At 40.9% G+C, this 18466-nt stretch overlaps 2 protein-coding genes across 11 annotated transcripts in view; one reads left to right on the forward strand and one right to left on the reverse strand.

Annotated features, from left to right (window-relative positions):
• Positions 1-11504, forward strand: part of AFF4 (AF4/FMR2 family member 4) — a 46558-nt gene extending 35054 nt beyond the window's left edge. For 5 of the 7 annotated variants that reach the window (XM_035902587.1, XM_035902589.1, XM_035902583.1 and 2 more), the window contains 7 exons: positions 314-377; positions 525-661; positions 1046-1117; positions 1857-1950; positions 3728-3771; positions 4592-4815; positions 5400-5959. In XM_035902587.1, coding sequence (XP_035758480.1) covers positions 314-377; positions 525-661; positions 1046-1117; positions 1857-1950; positions 3728-3771; positions 4592-4815; positions 5400-5518 — 754 coding nt within the window. In that variant the 3' untranslated portion in view covers positions 5519-5959. Of the gene's footprint in view, positions 1-313; positions 378-524; positions 662-1045; positions 1118-1856; positions 1951-3727; positions 3772-4591; positions 4816-5399; positions 5960-11087 lie in introns of those variants that run through there. The other 2 variants (XM_035902592.1, XM_035902581.1) reach the window with 2 other exon arrangements.
• Positions 11505-11561: 57 nt separating this feature from the next.
• On the reverse strand, positions 11562-16650 carry LEAP2 (liver enriched antimicrobial peptide 2). 4 transcript variants are annotated; one of them, XM_035902607.1, is made up of 3 exons: positions 15506-16650; positions 12666-12805; positions 11562-11634 (listed from the first exon to the last, which is right to left on the reverse strand). In XM_035902607.1, the coding sequence occupies exons 1-3, from the start codon at positions 15704-15706 to the stop codon at positions 11598-11600; spliced, it is 378 nt and encodes a 125-aa protein (XP_035758500.1). In that variant the 5' UTR covers positions 15707-16650; the 3' UTR covers positions 11562-11597. The 4 variants fall into 4 exon arrangements, 2 of the variants coding, with proteins under 2 accessions (XP_035758500.1, XP_009645163.1); XM_009646868.2 differs by lacking the exon at positions 15506-16650 and adding an exon at positions 13234-13327; XR_004843096.1 differs by lacking the exons at positions 11562-11634; positions 12666-12805 and adding an exon at positions 12968-13420 and having other exon boundaries at positions 15506-15589.
• Between the last annotated feature and the right edge of the window lie 1816 nt (positions 16651-18466).

Here is an 18466-nt window from a genome sequence, read left to right on the forward strand (position 1 = left end):
GAAAAGCCCTTGGCTGGTGTAAGCACTACTCAGAAACAACTCAAACATCGGGGTGTTATCAGCATTCTTCTCATCCTAAATCCAAACCACAGTGCTATGCCAGCTACTAGGAAGAAAATTAGCTCTGTCCCAGCTGAAACCAGGACAACTAGTTAACTGTCTTAACAGCTTTTTTTAACAGTTTTATCAGGGCGTAGCTCCTGTAAGGTAGACAGAAAAAATATGAAATTTGGCAACATTAAGAAACTTCAGTCATAAAAGGAAATGCAGTATGGGTGGGGCTGAGTCCATAAATTTGTGTCCTCTGTTGCAGGACTTATTCAGCTGATCATTATTTACAGGAAGCAAAGAAGTTAAAACATAATGCAGATGCACTGGTAAGTAAATCTCCAATACTTATCCAACGTTTGCACGTAAAACTGGGGCTTGTTTACTGCTTTTGCTATTTTGCTGCCCTTCTGTATGGGAGCTTTCTTGTACTTCCTCTGGTTTTTGTCCTTAAAAATTTTTTCTAATCTCTTCAGTCTGACAGGTTTGAGAAGGCTGTGTACTACCTAGATGCTGTAGTGTCATTCATTGAGTGTGGGAATGCATTGGAGAAAAATGCTCAGGAATCCAAGTCCCCGTTCCCTATGTATTCAGAAACTGTGGAATTAATCAAGTAAGCATTGCAAAGCATATACAGAAGTCAAGTGGGCGGGAAAGAGGTCTGGAAATCGGAGCTGCTAGATTTACTAAAGTTTCGCTGCCAACTTTTGAGATCTCTTATCATTCTCCGATAAAACTGAATCGCTTACCAGTTCATTCCAGTTGCTGAAGCTTAAAGTGTTTTCATGAAGGTTGGGATGCTTTCTGCTAAGGCTCTTGAAGTCTCTCTGCAACGCGTAACGTGAGAAGCAAAGTTATTCCCATTACTACCTAGTCAGCATTTTGTTTAGGGTGTGAGAGAGGTTCCTGAAACGGTGAAGAACATCAGTGTTTTGTGATTGATAAATGATACTGTAATCTTTTTTTTTTGTTGTTTACTTGACGTCTTTGTTTGTAGATACACTATGAAACTGAAGAATTACTTGGCACCGGATGCTACAGCTGCAGATAAAAGGCTAGCAGTGCTTTGGTATGTGTATTCTGAACTTAATACAACATACTGATTAATTTCAAATTTTTTATCTGCATGAAATGCTGTATTACACTGAGTTTTCAGGTGTTTCTGAACCAAATACATGAGTTTTCCACTTGGCTGTACATAAAGATTAGTGCTGTTTATCTGATTATTGTAAACTGGGGCAGAGCAGATGGTGACAATGAGGACGAAGTCTTTGAAATATTAAGGAAATTACTAGATTTGTACAGAGTAAAGCAGAAAGAATGGGGGTCCTTCCTATGTACTCATCCAGTGGTAAGTCCAAATTTGGACTGGCTGTAAAGAATTGTCACTACCCTCCTAGATCAATGAAATGGCTGCAGCAAGTGTAGAGGACCAGAACCTGTTGGTGTCAGGTGGAAAGGAAGGGGAGGCCGTGGCAGAATGCATCGGACTCAGTATGTCCTGACATGAGCGAAAAAGAAATGAAACCCTTGTCTAGGAAGTAATTTGGTATTGTCTTCTAAGATGAGAACTGGAAAGTGATTATATCAGTACAATCACTGCAAATTATAATTTCAGTTTAAGGCACACAGAACTGGGTTTATATCCTTGAGAATTTAAAGTGCTTATAACCCATGAGCCTACAGACCTACAACTTGAGAGTTAGCAGAGAAAGCTTTAAAAACACAGCTACTAGATTTTGAACTTCACTCAGTTGTGATGAACTTGACTTTAACTGTAAATGTTTTGTTATTCTGTCTTTGGTCAGTCTTCGGTGTCAATCTCTACTATACCTAAGGCTTTTCAAACTGAAAAAGGAAAGTGCATTGAAATATTCTAAAACTCTGACTGAACATCTGAAGGTAATTGCATGTGTATTTTCTTAAAATTAAAATTTTCTTAAAATTAAAACCTAATCAAATGTATAGGTCTACATCACTTAAAATTCCTGAATCCATTTTTCAGACTGCTACATGTAAACTTAGAATATACTCTATTTAGAACTGGACCTTGAAAGTATATTAAAGTTGAATAGTTTAAAGCTGGGAAGAGATGGCATGGCTGTCGTAACCCTACTGGTCCTAGCATGATAGCGCTCTATTAGTAATTTCATCTAGCTTTTGTCATTTAATAAATTTAGTAGGCTTCAAGGAGGATTTAAAAATGTTTTTCTTGCTGTGGCTATTAACAAGCTGAAACTTCACTTTCATGTTTAAGTCTAAGGAAATTCAGGATCGAGGGGTGTATTACATGGGCTGCAGCTAATCAGCCTTTGCAAAAGCTGGCACCAGAGTCAAAACCAAGTTGGTCTTTCTGAGTTTTTGTTGTTTGCACTGGGATGTTTGATTCTGCCCTCTCTGTCTCCATCCCCCGTCCCCCCCAGTGAATTTATCTAAATTCCTCTGCAACTGATTTAAAAGTGCTGTCAGGGAAAGGAGACAAGTGACACATCCTTTGAATGAATGTATTTGAATCAAGTGTTGCAGATGAGAAAAACAGTTACGATACTTGTGTAATGTTACTCAGTCCTTAATCTAGACTGAGATTTTCAAAGGAATACTTGGGAGCAGGTAACTAATGCCATTGGGTTTCTCTGAAACTTCCAGCCATTGATACTGGGAGGAAACACGCTTGTCTAAAGTTGAATAGTTTAAAGCTGGGAAGAGATGGCATGGCTGTCGTAACCCTACTGGTCCTAGCATGATAGCGCTCTATTAGTAATTTCATCTAGCTTTTGTCATTTAATAAATTTAGTAGGCTTCAAGGAGGATTTAAAAATGTTTTTCTTGCTGTGGCTATTAACAAGCTGAAACTTCACTTTCATGTTTAAGTCTAAGGAAATTCAGGATCGAGGGGTGTATTACATGGGCTGCAGCTAATCAGCCTTTGCAAAAGCTGGCACCAGAGTCAAAACCAAGTTGGTCTTTCTGAGTTTTTGTTGTTTGCACTGGGATGTTTGATTCTGCCCTCTCTGTCTCCATCCCCCGTCCCCCCCAGTGAATTTATCTAAATTCCTCTGCAACTGATTTAAAAGTGCTGTCAGGGAAAGGAGACAAGTGACACATCCTTTGAATGAATGTATTTGAATCAAGGTGTTGCAGATGAGAAAAACAGTTACGATACTTGTGTAATGTTACTCAGTCCTTAATCTAGACTGAGATTTTCAAAGGAATACTTGGGAGCAGGTAACTAATGCCATTGGGTTTCTCTGAAACTTCCAGCCATTGATACTGGGAGGAAACACGCTTGTCACGTGCCTGACTTGTCGGAGTTTGAGACACCTTTAATTGTTCACTGCTAGTAATAACAGAGTTTTCTTCCTGTTAATGGGCTGAAAAAACAAAATGTTATCATAAGAGGCAATGGGATCTAATGATTAGAGCAAAGGACTACTCCAATCCTATATGTATTTAGTGGCTGCCTTTGTGTTGCTTTATGTTGTGTCTTAGTCATCAGTGAAAAAGGATACTTTCCCAAATTTGAATTTACTTTGGTATTACTCAGGATTTTGGTTATTACTTCAAGGAAAAACTACAATAATTGATTTGGTCAAAAATAGCCAATTAAATAACCAGATGAAGTATAACTAGTTGAAATATAAACATAAATCAGGTGACAAATTTATTTTTCCCCAAACAGAATTCCTATAATAATTCTCAAGCACCGTCACCTGGCATGGGAAGGTAAGTAGTAAAAGCTGTTACTTGTATTTCTCAACTTCTAGCTAATTTTCTACATGAACTGTCTGCCTGGCGTGCTCAAAAAGTAGTTTTTCACTCTGTAAAGTGTTGGGTTGATAGGGGGGTCGATTTTGATTTAGTTGTTTGCATAATTATTCCGCTAAAAGGTTTGGAAGACTGCTACTTGTGATAGTGCTCTGCAGAGAGTTTGTCAGGCAACTCCTTGTTGCAAAAAAATGGGTCAGTGTGTCACTGACACACAAGTCACTTATCTCTTTGAGTTTTGTTGTTTTATTTAATACTTTTCCCTTCAAAACAATAGCTTTATTAATGCTGCAAGCCCAGAGGGCTACAAGTACTTTCAGGGTTGTCTGTGCCATAGTATGGCAATTTACTTCTATTCTTGAAAACCTAACAACGGCCCTTTGGTAGGTTACTCCATGAGTTTCAGGTGGGCATTTCAGATTTGCATCGTGTTATCTGAAAGTGTAATATGGCAGTATAGTTACCACGTAGTTGTAATGTTTTGGTTATTATTCTTTAAGGTTCAATTTATTTAAACAATGAATTTAAGATTTTATTGACTTAGAAGATGATGAGGTCTGGTGATTAGGTTTTGGCTAAAACATAAGGGTTGGAGGGTCCTCAACAGTTGTTACCAGCTCCTGCATCCTGACTTCTTAATGTGTAAAGTGGGAGTGCTTTAGCATCTCACACCCTGAGATGTGGGAAGAGAGGTCTTGGAGAGTATTAATCTTACAGCATGATATGACTGAAGTACATATATTTGCATTTTACAATTTAATATTTTTCTCTGGATAAGCAGCAAGCCTGTCGGTATGCCGTCTCCAGTCTCTCCAAAGCTGTCTCCAGGGAATTCAGGAAATTACTCTTCCGGGGCAGCCAACCCTTCAGGGAGCGGGTCTTCGGTGACGATCCCCCAGAGGATCCATCAGATGGCAGCCAGCTATGTCCAAGTTACATCTAACTTCCTCTATGCCACTGAAATTTGGGACCAAGCCGAACAGCTGTCTAAAGAACAGAAAGGTAAGGGCTGACACAGGTGGATTATAACTTCGGATGTACCAGAGTGTGCTGAAACACTTGTAAGGCTTTGACTTCTGGAGTTGCAGTTAATGATGCATAGGATGCTTAACCAGGTCCTCTGCAAAAGTAAGATGGAAAGTTAGACCTTTGATTACAGTGGTATCCTGGGCTGGTTGTTTTGGTTGTCAAGGTGGTGTTGGAGAGGTAATGATTCCTACCAGCTATGTGCTTAAAAAAAAAAAAAGTCTCAGTTGCATTTCCTGTAAAATGTTATGTGTAGGAAGAGGAACTTGGTACAGTTCCATTTCTGAAATTAAGTGAAATACACATTTGAGGGGGAAGGCTGAGGAAGTTTTACAATAGTTTAACCATACTCTAATTATTCTTATCAACCAGTCTTCTGCAAGAGAGTAAAGAAACCTATTAGAAAGGACCTTTTTCCTTTATTCTTCCATCGTTCAGCCATCTTTCTTTTCTTCTATCTTCATCTAAATAGATGCGTGCTGAAAAGATGAGGAGTTTGGGTGGAATATTTCCCATATAAAAATACGTGCATGACTTAACTTGCGTTTCTGTTGTTTTAGAGTTCTTTGCTGAACTGGATAAAGTTATGGGCCCTCTGATTTTTAATTCGAGCATCATGACAGACCTAGTGCGTTACACCCGTCAGGGATTACACTGGTTGCGCCTGGATGCCAAGTGATACTTTGAACTGAAGGAATGGAAAATCGAACACATTTTTCTCGCTGCCTCTGATTTATCTCCACAACACTGTGTCATGTCAATAAGGAAGACTGCCATAACACATTGCTTAGTTGACACTAAGAGCAAGGAATGCTTTCACATGTCTCCCATCCTCATTTGTGTTTTGTGTTTTAACCCCGAATAATCTGGTTAATGGACTTCTTCAGTATTCCCATTTTAAGTTATTTAAATATTTTAAAATTTGCTACATATAAAGGTGTAGTTTTGCTGATCTATCATGGATAGATCATTGGAATTCCAGTCATTATACATAAATAGTCAGTTTAAATCATATTTATTTTAATTTTTTTTTATTTTAATTTTGAAAAGCCCAGTTTGGGGCAGGTTTCAGCTATTTCTTCCCTAAATTTACCCTTTCGAGTACTTAGCAGAAATTAAACATAGACACTTTATTTAAGTACTTTGTGAGCTTTGTTACTCTGTAATGTCTTGTGGTGGTAGAGCCTGTAAAAGGAACTACATACTTTTCATGCCTAATGCCTATGAGTCAACTAATAAATGACAACTACAGATTTATTATTGCAGAATTTGTACTAAATAGAAAAGTTCCAGATATTCTTCTACGTATTAAGATACTTCATTTAAATGAATTATAAAGAAATTTATATGGAAAAGTATTTAGCTGGATCTGACTTGGATTGTTTTCAAGGCAGTTTCAAAACATTGATTAACACTATAACAATCACAGAACATTACAGTAATTTGCATTTAATGTAATATCAAAGTAATGGTGTAGGAATGAACTTCAATCTGATAGGTGTGATGCATACAGGAGAGGTTTCTGAAATGGACAATCTTGTGCTTTTTTGTATCTCTTCATTTAAAATACATTTTGTTTCCTTGCTTGTCATTTTTTGACACTTACAAAATCAGTGAACATTGTGGTTAAAAAACCAACAACAGTTAAATTCCTACCAGAACTGTCATTTGCATCTTCTCCATTGACTGAGAAACAGGAAACTTAAATAGAAATCTAGGTCCATTTTTTTCCTTTTAGGGTCTGATAGGTAATGGACACTACAGGATGACAGTGCAACAGCCATCGTGGGGTGGGAGCACACCTGCTATTACAGGGAAATTATCTGACTGTTCTGATGCAGAATGGATTTAAAACTTGTATTTACCCCGTGTTAATGAAGGTCCCGCTAATGTTTGATGGAGCATAATACTCACTTGCAAGGGAGCGACTCGGTGCAACAGAAGTGGTTCATGGAGTTGCAGTTGACTGCTCTCAAAAAGTGTAAACCAAAGTACCTTTCCACATAAGGTGCTTGTCTGAGTAAAAGGTTTAAAATGCTACTGCTTTCAGTATTGCTTAGTGCCCCTAACATGTCTGGTGTGCCTTATGCCTTACTTTTAGATGAAGATTTTATGAACTGTTTACAAGATGTTTTACAGCAGGACCAGGTATACTGTATGCAGTGGTCTTCTGCAGTACTTTGGTAAAATTCCATTTCCTTTTTAAAAGTACTAGTGTCTGTCACACAAACTGACTTCTCATTGCGGTGGTCTCCTTTTGAAGAGTCAAACTCTGAATCCTTTGGAGTGAGATTGTGGAATGCTGCTTTGTTTTCTCTCCCATTTAACCCTTTATTCTGTACCAGATATGAACGTGCATGTTCAGGAAAATTATTGCACTAAATTTTTTGTGTAGTTGTAGTAAAGTGCCAAAATCATGGCAACCTCGAGAGAAGGAATAGAATTCTACGCTACTTAGTACTGCAGTATGTCCTATGGGCTTTAAGAGTTTAGAAGTTTTGCAAATTAGTAACCTACTAAAAGGTAGCTGCATATTCGTAGAGCTTCCTTTGCGTTCCAGTGTGTTTTGTACTTCCAGAAGAGCTTTGCTACGTACGGATTAATACATGGTTAACAGACCTGTGACTTTTTCCATGATAGCTGAATTTACTCTTCAGGTCTGTTGGAGCATCTTTTTTATTGAATCACTGTGCAAGGTCACGTTTCTGTTAGTGTTTGCTGTTCGAGACACAACTCTGTACCCTCAAACTCCGCATCTTGGTTAATGGGACACTGTCAACTATTTTTCCTTTAATACTCTAAAGTGCCTAGCACACTTTTGACGCTATATAAAAAAATACCTTCGTAGAAGTTGCATTCATAGTTTATTTTTTGTGTAGTGCTGCACTAGCCAGCATGGCTTTTTTTTGGCTTTCAGGAATTTTTTTTCCTTAACTAGAGTCCCACAAATACCTTTTGGTGTCAACGCTAAATTGGTCTCTTAGAAATGTATCACTTATCCCTAGATCAGTGGATCTTTAAAAAATTGTCTTCAAATGGCCAGAAGACTTTTTACATCGTGTCAAAATGTGGACCTGAACTGGTTGAAAGTGTCCCACCTCAACAGTATACTTTGTAGTAAAATATCCTCTAGAGTGCTGTCCCAGGTCTTCTGTCTACGGAAGATACGCGGTGGTCTTGTTAATTGAAAAGAAATGCCTTACTGCATCTGTGGCTATTTCAAACAGATAAATTCAACCTTCACAATTCCAAAAGCATATCTTAATTTGGGACTTACCATTGTTTCTGAGAGAAAATTTATGTACTTTGTCAGATTTCATAGCTAAAAGAAAAAAGTGCAAGTACGTAATAGGCTTCCATCCCTCTATCAAAGTGCCGGCGAATGGTCTAAACCTGTCCTTTCGTACCTCTACACAACAGCAGTGGAAACGCATGTCACTTCAGTACTAATGCACGTCGCACTAGTAACTAATGATGAGGGAATCCCTAACTCCTGGCTTCCTAAATGATTCCCTAGACAATTGTATATTAAATACATATCAGCGCCGTAATTTTAATTCCCTCACTGAACGCAGTCCCAGTTGGTGAATCTTAAAAATGGCTTAATCAGACTAGGCTTGCTCAGATATCAATACTATTTGAATTTGCTGTCAAACTTGCAGGTTCCTAGGTGATAAGGTGCAACCATTTATAATTATAAACAAATCTTCAGGACACCAGAGTAAAACAGCCCGAGACTTTTATTTTGATTTGAAACTCTTAGCCATAAAGCAGAGCATATGAATGGCTCTTCTTGGCTTTTGATGGCAGTATGCAATTTGTATTGTATGTGTCTTTTAATATATATGTATATATATATGAACTCAGTCTGTCCAAAGTATATGTTATACTTGTTTTTAGATTATGGTGCAACTGACTATATTGATATATTATTTATTGAGTGCTGAATCACCATCTTCTTGGTGATAAATCTTGCATATTATACAGGAGTGCAATGTATATTCCTTTAGATTGCTGAGGCTTGATTGCTGTGATAACAAAAAAAATGCCCTGAAATGTATTTATGAATGGCCCCAACATACAGAGAGTCAGTACTTTATGGAAATAATGTAGCGCTTGCCTGGGGCAAGTAAAATAAAGCCGTAGGCAGATAATTATGTAGTTTGCCAAAATGGCAGACGACTGGAAAGAGAGACTACCTTTGCTGTATTTAATATTTCATTTACCTAACAGATATTTGCCGTCACTGCAGTGTTTATATTAAGGCAGATACAAAAGGGCCTGAGCAAGTCAAGTTTGAATTACCCATTGGGGAGTAAGCAACTTCCAAATTCTTAGATTTCTGACAAATACTTTGGTCAGGGTTTAAACTACTCCATCTGATGAATCAGTATTACAGAAAACCCCGTGTTTCCAAGTTAATGCTAGACATCTTTCAGTCTAAAGAGTAGCCAAAGCTTTTGCTAGCCAACTCAGACAAATCCAGCCCTATTCCAGGAGACAAATTTCCTAAGTAGGAAAGTTACGTAAACTCAAACAATCAGGGAATCACGATTATGTCCAGCTCCATTACTTTTTCGAGGAATTGGTCTCTGCTGCCATGATGCCGTTTGAAAAGAGCAGTATTGGGGCGGGGGAGGCGGAAGGGTCAGCTGGACAGTCGATAAATTCTGCTCTGGGTATGAGCGCGGCGGCGCAGCAGCTCTGCTCCGTGCTAGGTCGGCCTTTCAGGCAGCGTCAGTGCTCTGCTCTCTGCCAGCGCTCAGCTGAGTTTCACTCGAATACACTGTACGGAGCAATTTGACATGCTGTGGTACAGCGTAGCGTTTATGTAGGCTATCTTTATGTAAATGCTTCCCGTTTTAACTTAACCTGGAAACTCAATGGAAGCATATCCATTCCTGTCGTAACTCTCCGCACGTGCTAACGGAGCTGATACAGGCAAATTGGAATGCAGTGTTCCCTGTCTTCGGTTTTTATATGCAACCCTGATAGTTGATGTAGTTGGGTGCACAGTACTTCTGCAGCATTTGGTTTTGGCTGCATTGGCATTATACATCTGAAAACTCAACTCTAAGGACCAGGCATGACTTTTGCAAGCACAGTTCCTGACATTTGTATCTGGTCCCCCTTTTAAATTGTTTTAAGAAATTTTGTATATGGAGGATAAAGTGCTTATATATTTATTAAAAATCCTTTATCTTATTTGAAATTATTATTTGGTGAAGAAGGGTTTTTCTTTTGGGGGAGGGCTGGGGGGGGGAGGTAACTTTTAACTTGTCACTTATAAATGAAGCCCTTATTAATCATACGGAAAGGTACTGTTAGTAACTAATGGGATGTCTCTGTTTTATGCTTTGTACATGACAAGTCCATGTGTTACATTTTGTTTCTATCAAAATATTTAGGCATCTGTCTTCAACCAAAACCTAAAAAAAAAAACAAACTGTGATTTTTATTTGTTGCAATACATTTGAAATTTCAAAGGGTACTTTGGGGCTCAAAATTAGGATTTCTAAGTCAGTATGTGCATTTCACGTAATAAAGCTGTTAATGGTGAGCAAAGTATTATATACTAACTAGATTTTTTCCACATCTGTATAGTATATTCTATGTATTTTGTGGTATTGAGATTATAGAAAGTTTAGTGTCTGAAACATGCGTTTAATGTGTATTTTTAAACAAATTTATGGCAATTAAAATATTTGGAGAAAAGGGTATCACATTTCAATTTGTAAAGATCTTTTTAACTACTGTGTCATTAAAATGCTTTGTACAATGCAAAACTGTAACTGGAGAAACTAAGTTTAATAAATATCAAATAGATTTTCTGTATTAAACTTCAAAACCACTGTGCTGTTATCTGTTACGTGGGCTTTCTCCTCCCTGGTATTGGCATTTTTAAGTGGAGTTTTCTTTTTTGACCCTAGTGCCCTATGTATAACAAAAGGAAAATAGCATTCAGTATTTGTGTCCTAGACATGTTGATATTTGTCTAATCGAAAGCGGCTTTGCTTCTCTCAGCCTTCCAGGTTAATATGCATCTGGTCAAAATTGGATTTTGATCAATTTATTTTAAAATAGTAGATACTACAGTGGCAAAAAGTCAGCCTAGGGCATTGATTTAAGTAAATTTGGTTAGAAGTAATTACAAGTAAATACTTGTCTTTCCAGTTATCGCTGGATATATTTGGGATGGTGAAAATGCTATCAGTATTATCAGTTTGTTTGCTCCCTCTTTCTAACAGGCCTTTATCTGAAGTGCTGATAAGAGTTCAGCTGTCAAGACTGAAATGAGGTGGAAGCATGATCTACTTTGTGCATTTGCCAGGATAAATGTCTAAAGTCCAGTTTGAAATAAGCACTCCTACTTGATACGCCTGATGTGCACTCACCGTATGCTTTGCTCACTAGATACAAGGAAAACCAAGGTGGTTTGCTGAATATAAATTTTTAATTCACAGCTTAAAAAAATATATGAACCATTACAAAAAACCAAAGCGAACACGAGATGCAGAGTCCTTTTATTGAGGTTTGGCCAGAGAGTCATCCTGAAGTGTGTGTTGCAGAGGTACAGCCTCGGTTAGGAAAAGCTCTCAAGCTCTTTGAAGTCCTTTTATCAGTTCATATGACAGAAACGTTAAATACACTTATTGCTCTATTCACTGTCCTAGCTTCTGAACGGTCAATAAATATTTCACAAGTAGAGAGGAGCGCTGTCAGCAGTAACAGCGAGGGGTGTTCTTCAGCATGACGGGTCACTCGGAGGCTGTTCTGAGGAAACAGCGGTTCTTCCTGGAAAACAAACGCCATCGGGCACTGACAGCTCCACCTGCCAGCTGTCTGGGGCTCAGATACACATCCTCTGCTACCTCCTTAGCTACCTCCTGGCTGTTAGATCAGTGCTCGCATTCAGCTCATGTAGCCCTGCACGTTGTATTCGCCTCTTTATTCCGTTCATCTTGATTCATTTTTACGTTTTTTTGCTTTGCGTAACAACTCCAAAATGCATGTTGCCCAGGGCTTACGTGGTCAGGCTGCTGTGTAGAAATTGCATGCAATAGAAATCCCTTTCTTGATATATCTTCCTGTAGCTGCTGTTCAGTTCACCTCTGTTAATCAGTAGAACCAAACGATGCATTTCAAATGCATGCAAAATAGCAGCCTGCCTGCCATGTCCTAATTATATTTACCTGTAGTAGAAAATGGGTATATTCTACCCTGTCTCCGTTTGCTTTCCGGTATGTGTACAGTAGATGCCACACAAAATCAGCTTGCAGTCCCCAAGCAGTAACTGATCAATTGAACTATTTGCAGTTGGACAATTTGCTCGTATCTAGTGTTTATGAGAACTAAATGGCTTTTAATATTTTAGTTGTCTTTTAAACTGTGAGCTTAAGTAAACACCTTCAAGAGATTAATTTAGGGTAAGATCTGCTTTTAAGTAATACATGCTTTAAAGTGAACAATGTTGGCTTTAAGAAGGATTAATTTTAAGGTGTCTAAGTGATTACCTGAAAGCTGTCTGGAATCCTGCGTTCTTTTTTGAAGAGACAGGTTATTTGGGGTTGCAATGAAAGGACCAGGGCTTGTAGTCAAGGGAACTTGGACTCTGCTCTGTTTGCATTGCTTACAAAAGAGGTCTAAATCTATTGCCCCATCCCCGTTCCTGGTATCTTTTTTTTATGCACAGAATTAACTCCATACCTTGTTTGGGTAAGAATAAGAGAAAGCTTCCTTTACATAATCATGTCATATTATTATTTTGTTATTATACTTCATATTTTAAGTGTCGCTGAGCCTGACCATTGATTAGGATTAGTTACCTGCACAGCATTGTAATGCATTCACTGTTATCCCTGCACGAAGCTCCAATGGGTCTCAGTGAGACTCCTCTCCAGAAAGGCGTCATCCGCTTCTGTCTCGTTAGCCACGGCTGCCGGTGGTGCAAGGAAGCAGAGTGTGTCTGAAACAAGAGTTGTAGTGCGACTGTCAGGAACACGCAGCAACTGTCAGCGCTTGGTTGTTCTGATGCTGAGGTCAGTAGTCTTAAGTGAGGAACCTGAAATCTTTTTCATTTTCAGATCCTAGCTTGCTCTGTTAAAGTATAATTGCTCGTATCCTAACCCCGAAGAAGTAAGAAGCATAAAAATTAACCATATTTTTTTTAACCATCTTGGGAGGGAAGGCAGAATTACTTGTGAAGTTATGTCTCAGATGAACCCAGTCTTCACTAGGCAGTTACTCTACTTTTTTATCATGTTGAATCGTCTAGAAGAGCTCTACTGTCACCTCTTAACTCCTGCCAGTTATTCTTATTCATGCAAATCATAACAGTTTTTATTAACTGCCTGGCCATTTGAATGAGCACTTTAAATAGTTATCTCTAGTTACCTGGCTGAGCAGCAGTGAGCAGAGCAAAAAGACTGCCATCATTTTCCAACAGTGCATCTTCACAGTATGAGCTGTCACTTCGACCGTAGGACCTGCCTCAGGGGGAGGAGGTAGGAAGAGCCCCAAATAGAACTTCCCAAGCTTCAGCTAGATTTTTATAGACTTCATTCTCTTATCGTTGCATCAGCTGTCAGTCATTGCAGGAGCAAAGTTCGTTTCGGAGCAAGAGGGAATGACTAAGTTAGCATCTGCTGAAGTGATCTGGTTCAAGGCCTGTCTGTCGAGCTAATGATTTACTCTCCTTCCACTTGTACTTTGTCTGGTCCGCTTAGCTGTTGTGCCAACTGTTCCTTTTTTTAAAACCTACCTAACGTTACCAGAACGCCGTGGTGTATTTGCAAGCAAAAGGGTGGTTGGCCCAAAGTATTATGGTAAAGATCAAAAGCCATAACCCTATTTAACTTCTGTGACATTCACAGCCTGTGCAGTGTTTGTCAGCTGGGGGTAAGTACTGGCTTATCAAGCAGACTCATGGTTTAATTCTGCTTCTCGGTACATGAAAGAATCACAAGGAAGTTACTTAACCTTCCTTTCCACGCGCACAGTACTCAAAAAGCAGATGTAATACTTTTCAGATGGGTTTTGGCATGTAAAAAGCATGTTACGTGTGATAAATAATAGGCCTCTTCTTCCAAGGATCCTAATGTGTAGTTAAAGATAACAATCTCTAGATAGCTGACCTCAAAAGCAGAAGAGACTGCTGCAAGGGTTTTGTGGAGCCAAGATGCTCTGTGTGGTGAGACTCTGGTCTCTTCAGATGAGCCATCTCTGCTATAGTCTGCCTCTGTGCCTTACAGTGTAACTCACGAGTAGCCACCTAAACGGTGCCAACAGCTCCCATAGACGTGGGTGGGCAGTTTGTAATTCAGAGGAATCTTGATTTTTTTTTTTTTTCCCCCTTGTGAAGTAAGAGTGCAACAGCCTAGAGAAAATAATGTTTAAGAAGAGCCATCTGATACCTCTCACCTTCTCTATAATCCTTTCAGTTTACAAATGCTGGGACCAGTGGGAGAAGTGTATGTCTTAAGATTCCCAGTCTGTAAATGGACCTTGCTGGTACTTGCTGCTGCTCCTCATCTGTGAGATCTTGTGCATCTGGCTCCCACATCTGGCCCGTGTACATCGTATCTGTCAGGTACAGGATTTTTGAGATCACAGAGTAACATAAAGCAGATACCAACTTACTCATGTCAAGTACATGTAGGTTTTGGAGCGCACTATGTTTTAAAGTTACTTCCAGTAGGGAGATACTGTGTAAAATAGTGAGCTGTGTTTTAGCTAAATTGTAAATACAAATCTGTGTGTAATAGGCTACATTTTCTGTGATTGCTTAATATGGAGGCATAAGTGCCAGCGTGGAAGGCAAGTTACTTAGATTAAGATAATGCCATGTTGTCAGGTTCCTCTCTACAGATGATTACGCCTTAGCCCAAACTTCACTGGGATTAAATACAACTCTTCCCAGCGTATTGTCTACAACTACTACTGGAAAAATCTGTTCCTTCCAAAAAAAAACTCTTTCCTCTGCCCTATTTGTCTTGCTTCCCTGCTAGGAGGAACCAAAACCCTGCATTGTTTCACCTTCCTGGGTCTTATGAAGGGAAGGAAAGGGGACAGTAAATCATGGAACATCAAATAGCTGAACTCAAAAGCGTCTTTCACATTTGGCTGGCAATTTCTCAGTTGTTTTTCCCATAAAGTCCTTGCTTTACATGCATCCAAGTTGTAATTTCTGCTGTTTCCATTAGGCTCTAGTATAGAACAGAGAAAGGAAAACAAGAGGCGGCAGCAGTAGTCTTGACTTCATCTGAGGAGCACAGGATTTGAAATGACAGCTCTTTCACCTCTGACAGCAGTGCCCTCTCTAAGTTGTCCTTTCTCAGCTTTTTTGGCTAGGTAAGACTAGCACTGTGTGACGATACATCAAAATTGTTGTGTCCTGGGTTACTAATAGCGTCAGCATATACCTTTCAGGCAGTAATCCATTCACTCTGTGCAAGAAACTGAGGAAAAGGACAAATAATTGAACCAGTTGCATACATGGAAACAAGTCCAGCACACCAGTAAAACGCCACAGCAGAGATGCAGCTTTCAACAACAACAAAAAAGCCACAAAGCACTGCTACTTCTAACATTGAGCAAAGGGAGAACAGCAGTGAATCAGATGATGGAGAAATTTTCAAACACCTTGTTCAGATTCTGAAATACCCACCAGCCAAATTGCCCAACGGTTCTGCATCCGGCTCCCTGCCCAGCAGGCGGCCTGGGGGACGGCTTGTGGGGTTGCGACAGGTTGGGGGTGGAGCAAAGGGGGAGGAGGCCCAGCCTGCCCGCTGAGCCGCTGCCGCCGCGCCCCCGTGAGGGTGCTGCGCTGTTTACAGTAGCCTGCCAGCTGGTTCATCAGTTCAGCCATCTGTGAACGGGGGCAGAGACCTCGTCAGAGAGACCGAGACGAGCTGCTCACCTCCAGCAGAGCTGCCGAGAGGAAATGCATTGAAAAGCAAGCATTTACTGAAGCTACCACCGTGAAAGCTCACATATGCCATCGTTTAGGCTGCTCATCAGCTGCTGTGGGTGCGCCTGGAGGCTACATAAGCAGGAGGCAAAGTTTTGAATAAAGCCAGCCTCTAGACATCTTTGCCAACTCTCGCAACCGTACTAGCCAGTTCCTTGCTCCCTGCTTGCTTAAGCTGCCTAGAACATACCAATGAACGGGAACGCAGAGTTAAATTTAAGGACAGAGTATTTTTGGCACAGCTTGCAGCACTGGATGGCTTGTATTGCTCCCATTTATGCCAAACTCAGGCTGCATTTGGAATAAGCACAAGAGCAGTAGGAACAGCCCTAAGACTGAGCTTAATCTCGTGTGCTTTTTAATCATATGTTAAGAGCCCCTAAAGAATAAAGCATTCAGCTATAAACATCACATACATCCCCCCCCACACGCTTCCTGAAGCAAGAGACTGAGCAGCTTCGTCTTCCAGACAACCCAGCCCTGAGCACACTGGGGAACTCTCACAGGGAAATGTCGCTCCAGCCCAGCGGGTAAGATAAACTCAGTACCAGCTATAGGAATAGCACGACAGGGAGATAAATGTGTTGCTTGGCATGGGGTGTGAGACTGAGACAGTCACCTGAAGACTGAAAGGGAAAAAAAAGGATAAAGGAACCAGCCAGATGCTCTGGACTTGGAGCAGTGAAGCTTGTTTATCTACTTAGAGCCTGAGGGTGAATTTCCTTGTCACATACTTAAGTGACTTTACCACTAGCATTTGTTTTTAAATCATCTTCAGGTATTAAACAGTCTTGTTTCTCCTGGTAGTTTCCAAGAATCACAGAATGGCAAGGGTGGGAAGGGACCTCGGGAGATCACCCAGTGCCACCCCCTGCTCAAGCAGGCTCACCCAGAGCAGGGGGCACAGGACAGCGTCCAGGCAGGCTTTGAATATCTCCAGAGAAGGAGACTCCACAGCCCCCCTGGGCAGCCTGGGCCAGGGCTCTGTCACCCTCAAAGTTCTTCCACATACTTAACTGGAACCTCTTCTGCTTCAGTTTGTGCCCATTGCCCCGTGTCCTGTTGTTGGGCGCCACTGAGAAGAGTCTGGCTCTGTCCTTGTGACATCCACCCTTGAGATATTTGTACGCTTTGATAAGATCCCCTCTCAGTCTTCTCTTCTCCAGGCTAAACAAGCCCAGCTCCATCAGCCTTTCCTCATAGGGGAGTTGCTCCAGTCCCTTTATCATCCTAGTTGCTCTCCTCTGGACTCTCTCTAGGAGTTCCTCATCTTTCTTGGACCGGGAAGCCCAGAACTGGACACAGTACTCCAGGTGGGGTCTCACCAGGGCAGAGTAGAGGGGGAGGAGAACCTCCCTCGACCTGCTGGCCACACTCCTCTTAATGCACCCCAGGATGCCATTGGCCTTCTTGGCAACAAGGGCACACTGCAGGCTCATAGTCAGCTTGTCGTCCACCAGGACTGCCAGGTCCCTCTCGGCAGAGCTGCTCTCCAGCAGGTCGGCCCCCGGCCTGTGCTGGTGCATGGGGTTCAACCTCCCCAGGTGCAGCACTCGACACTTGCCCTTCTAATCCAGCTTATTAACACTGATCAGATATCAGAACTGCTGTTAATCATGCAATTAACGTAACTAGGTAATTAGAATCACAGAGTCATGCAACAGCCCAGGTTGGAAGGGACTTCAAACGATTGTCTGGTCTGACCTTCCATAGGAAGGGAACCCAGTATCCAGTGTGCTGTTCAGTTGCACCTTGAAAGCCTCCAGCTGGGGGTTCCCCTGTGTCCCTGGGGAGTGTTGTTCCAGTGATGAATTTTTCTCACTGTAAAAAATTATAAAAAAAAAAACCAAACAGAAAACACTTCTCTCCCAGTGCAGCATGTACCCACTGCCCCTTGTCTTCTGCAGGGGGAGACTCTGTACCGAGGTCAAGGTCCAGGTTCAATCCTGAGCCAACAGCCAGCTCATGCAGTTTTGGTCAATACCACATCAGGTGGCCTATTTATTTTTCACAGATATCAAGGTTAAAGAAAAATGAAGTGGCCAGTGATGGGAAGTTAAAGGGAGCAATGAACCGTTATTTCAAATCATCGCTGGCTGGAGGCAGCCCCCACTACACTAGTTAGACTGAGAAACGTTTCAAAGAAACAGGAGCTAAAAAAAAAAGCTGGAAATGCTCTAATGGAAAAATGTCTGAGCACGCAGAACTTTAGCCTGATTATCTCCCTGTACAGAGCGAACCAGACAGAGATTTGATGCTACTCCCCTTAAACCAAGACACGGATTTCACACAAAGTCACGGGGCAAAGTTTATTAGACAAGACTTATCTCCCTCTTAATGCCCTCCTAGGCATGTGAACATGCTTTAGCAACATGAAGGTGATAATACAGTGAGGTAACAGTCTCCTTTTTGACTTGATCACTGGTCGTTTTCATAGTCAGCGGGGTTCTTCCTCTTCAGTCTCTCAAACTCTTGTGTCCCCCAGGAGTAAAGGAGATAGGCTCCCAGAAAAGCTGGAAAGGAAGGGGGACACTGAAAAGTCGCCCTGTAATAAGCATAGGCGTGGTGCAGCCTAAATCACAAGGCTTCTGCGGTAAGAGACAGGGCTACCGTCACGCAGACTGTCTCCCCCATCCCCAAAACGACGATGCTAAGGGG

This window comes from Egretta garzetta, unplaced genomic scaffold, assembly GCF_000687185.1.
Source record: "Egretta garzetta isolate BGI_Z169 unplaced genomic scaffold, ASM68718v1 scaffold1, whole genome shotgun sequence".
NCBI lineage: Eukaryota > Metazoa > Chordata > Aves > Pelecaniformes > Ardeidae > Egretta > Egretta garzetta.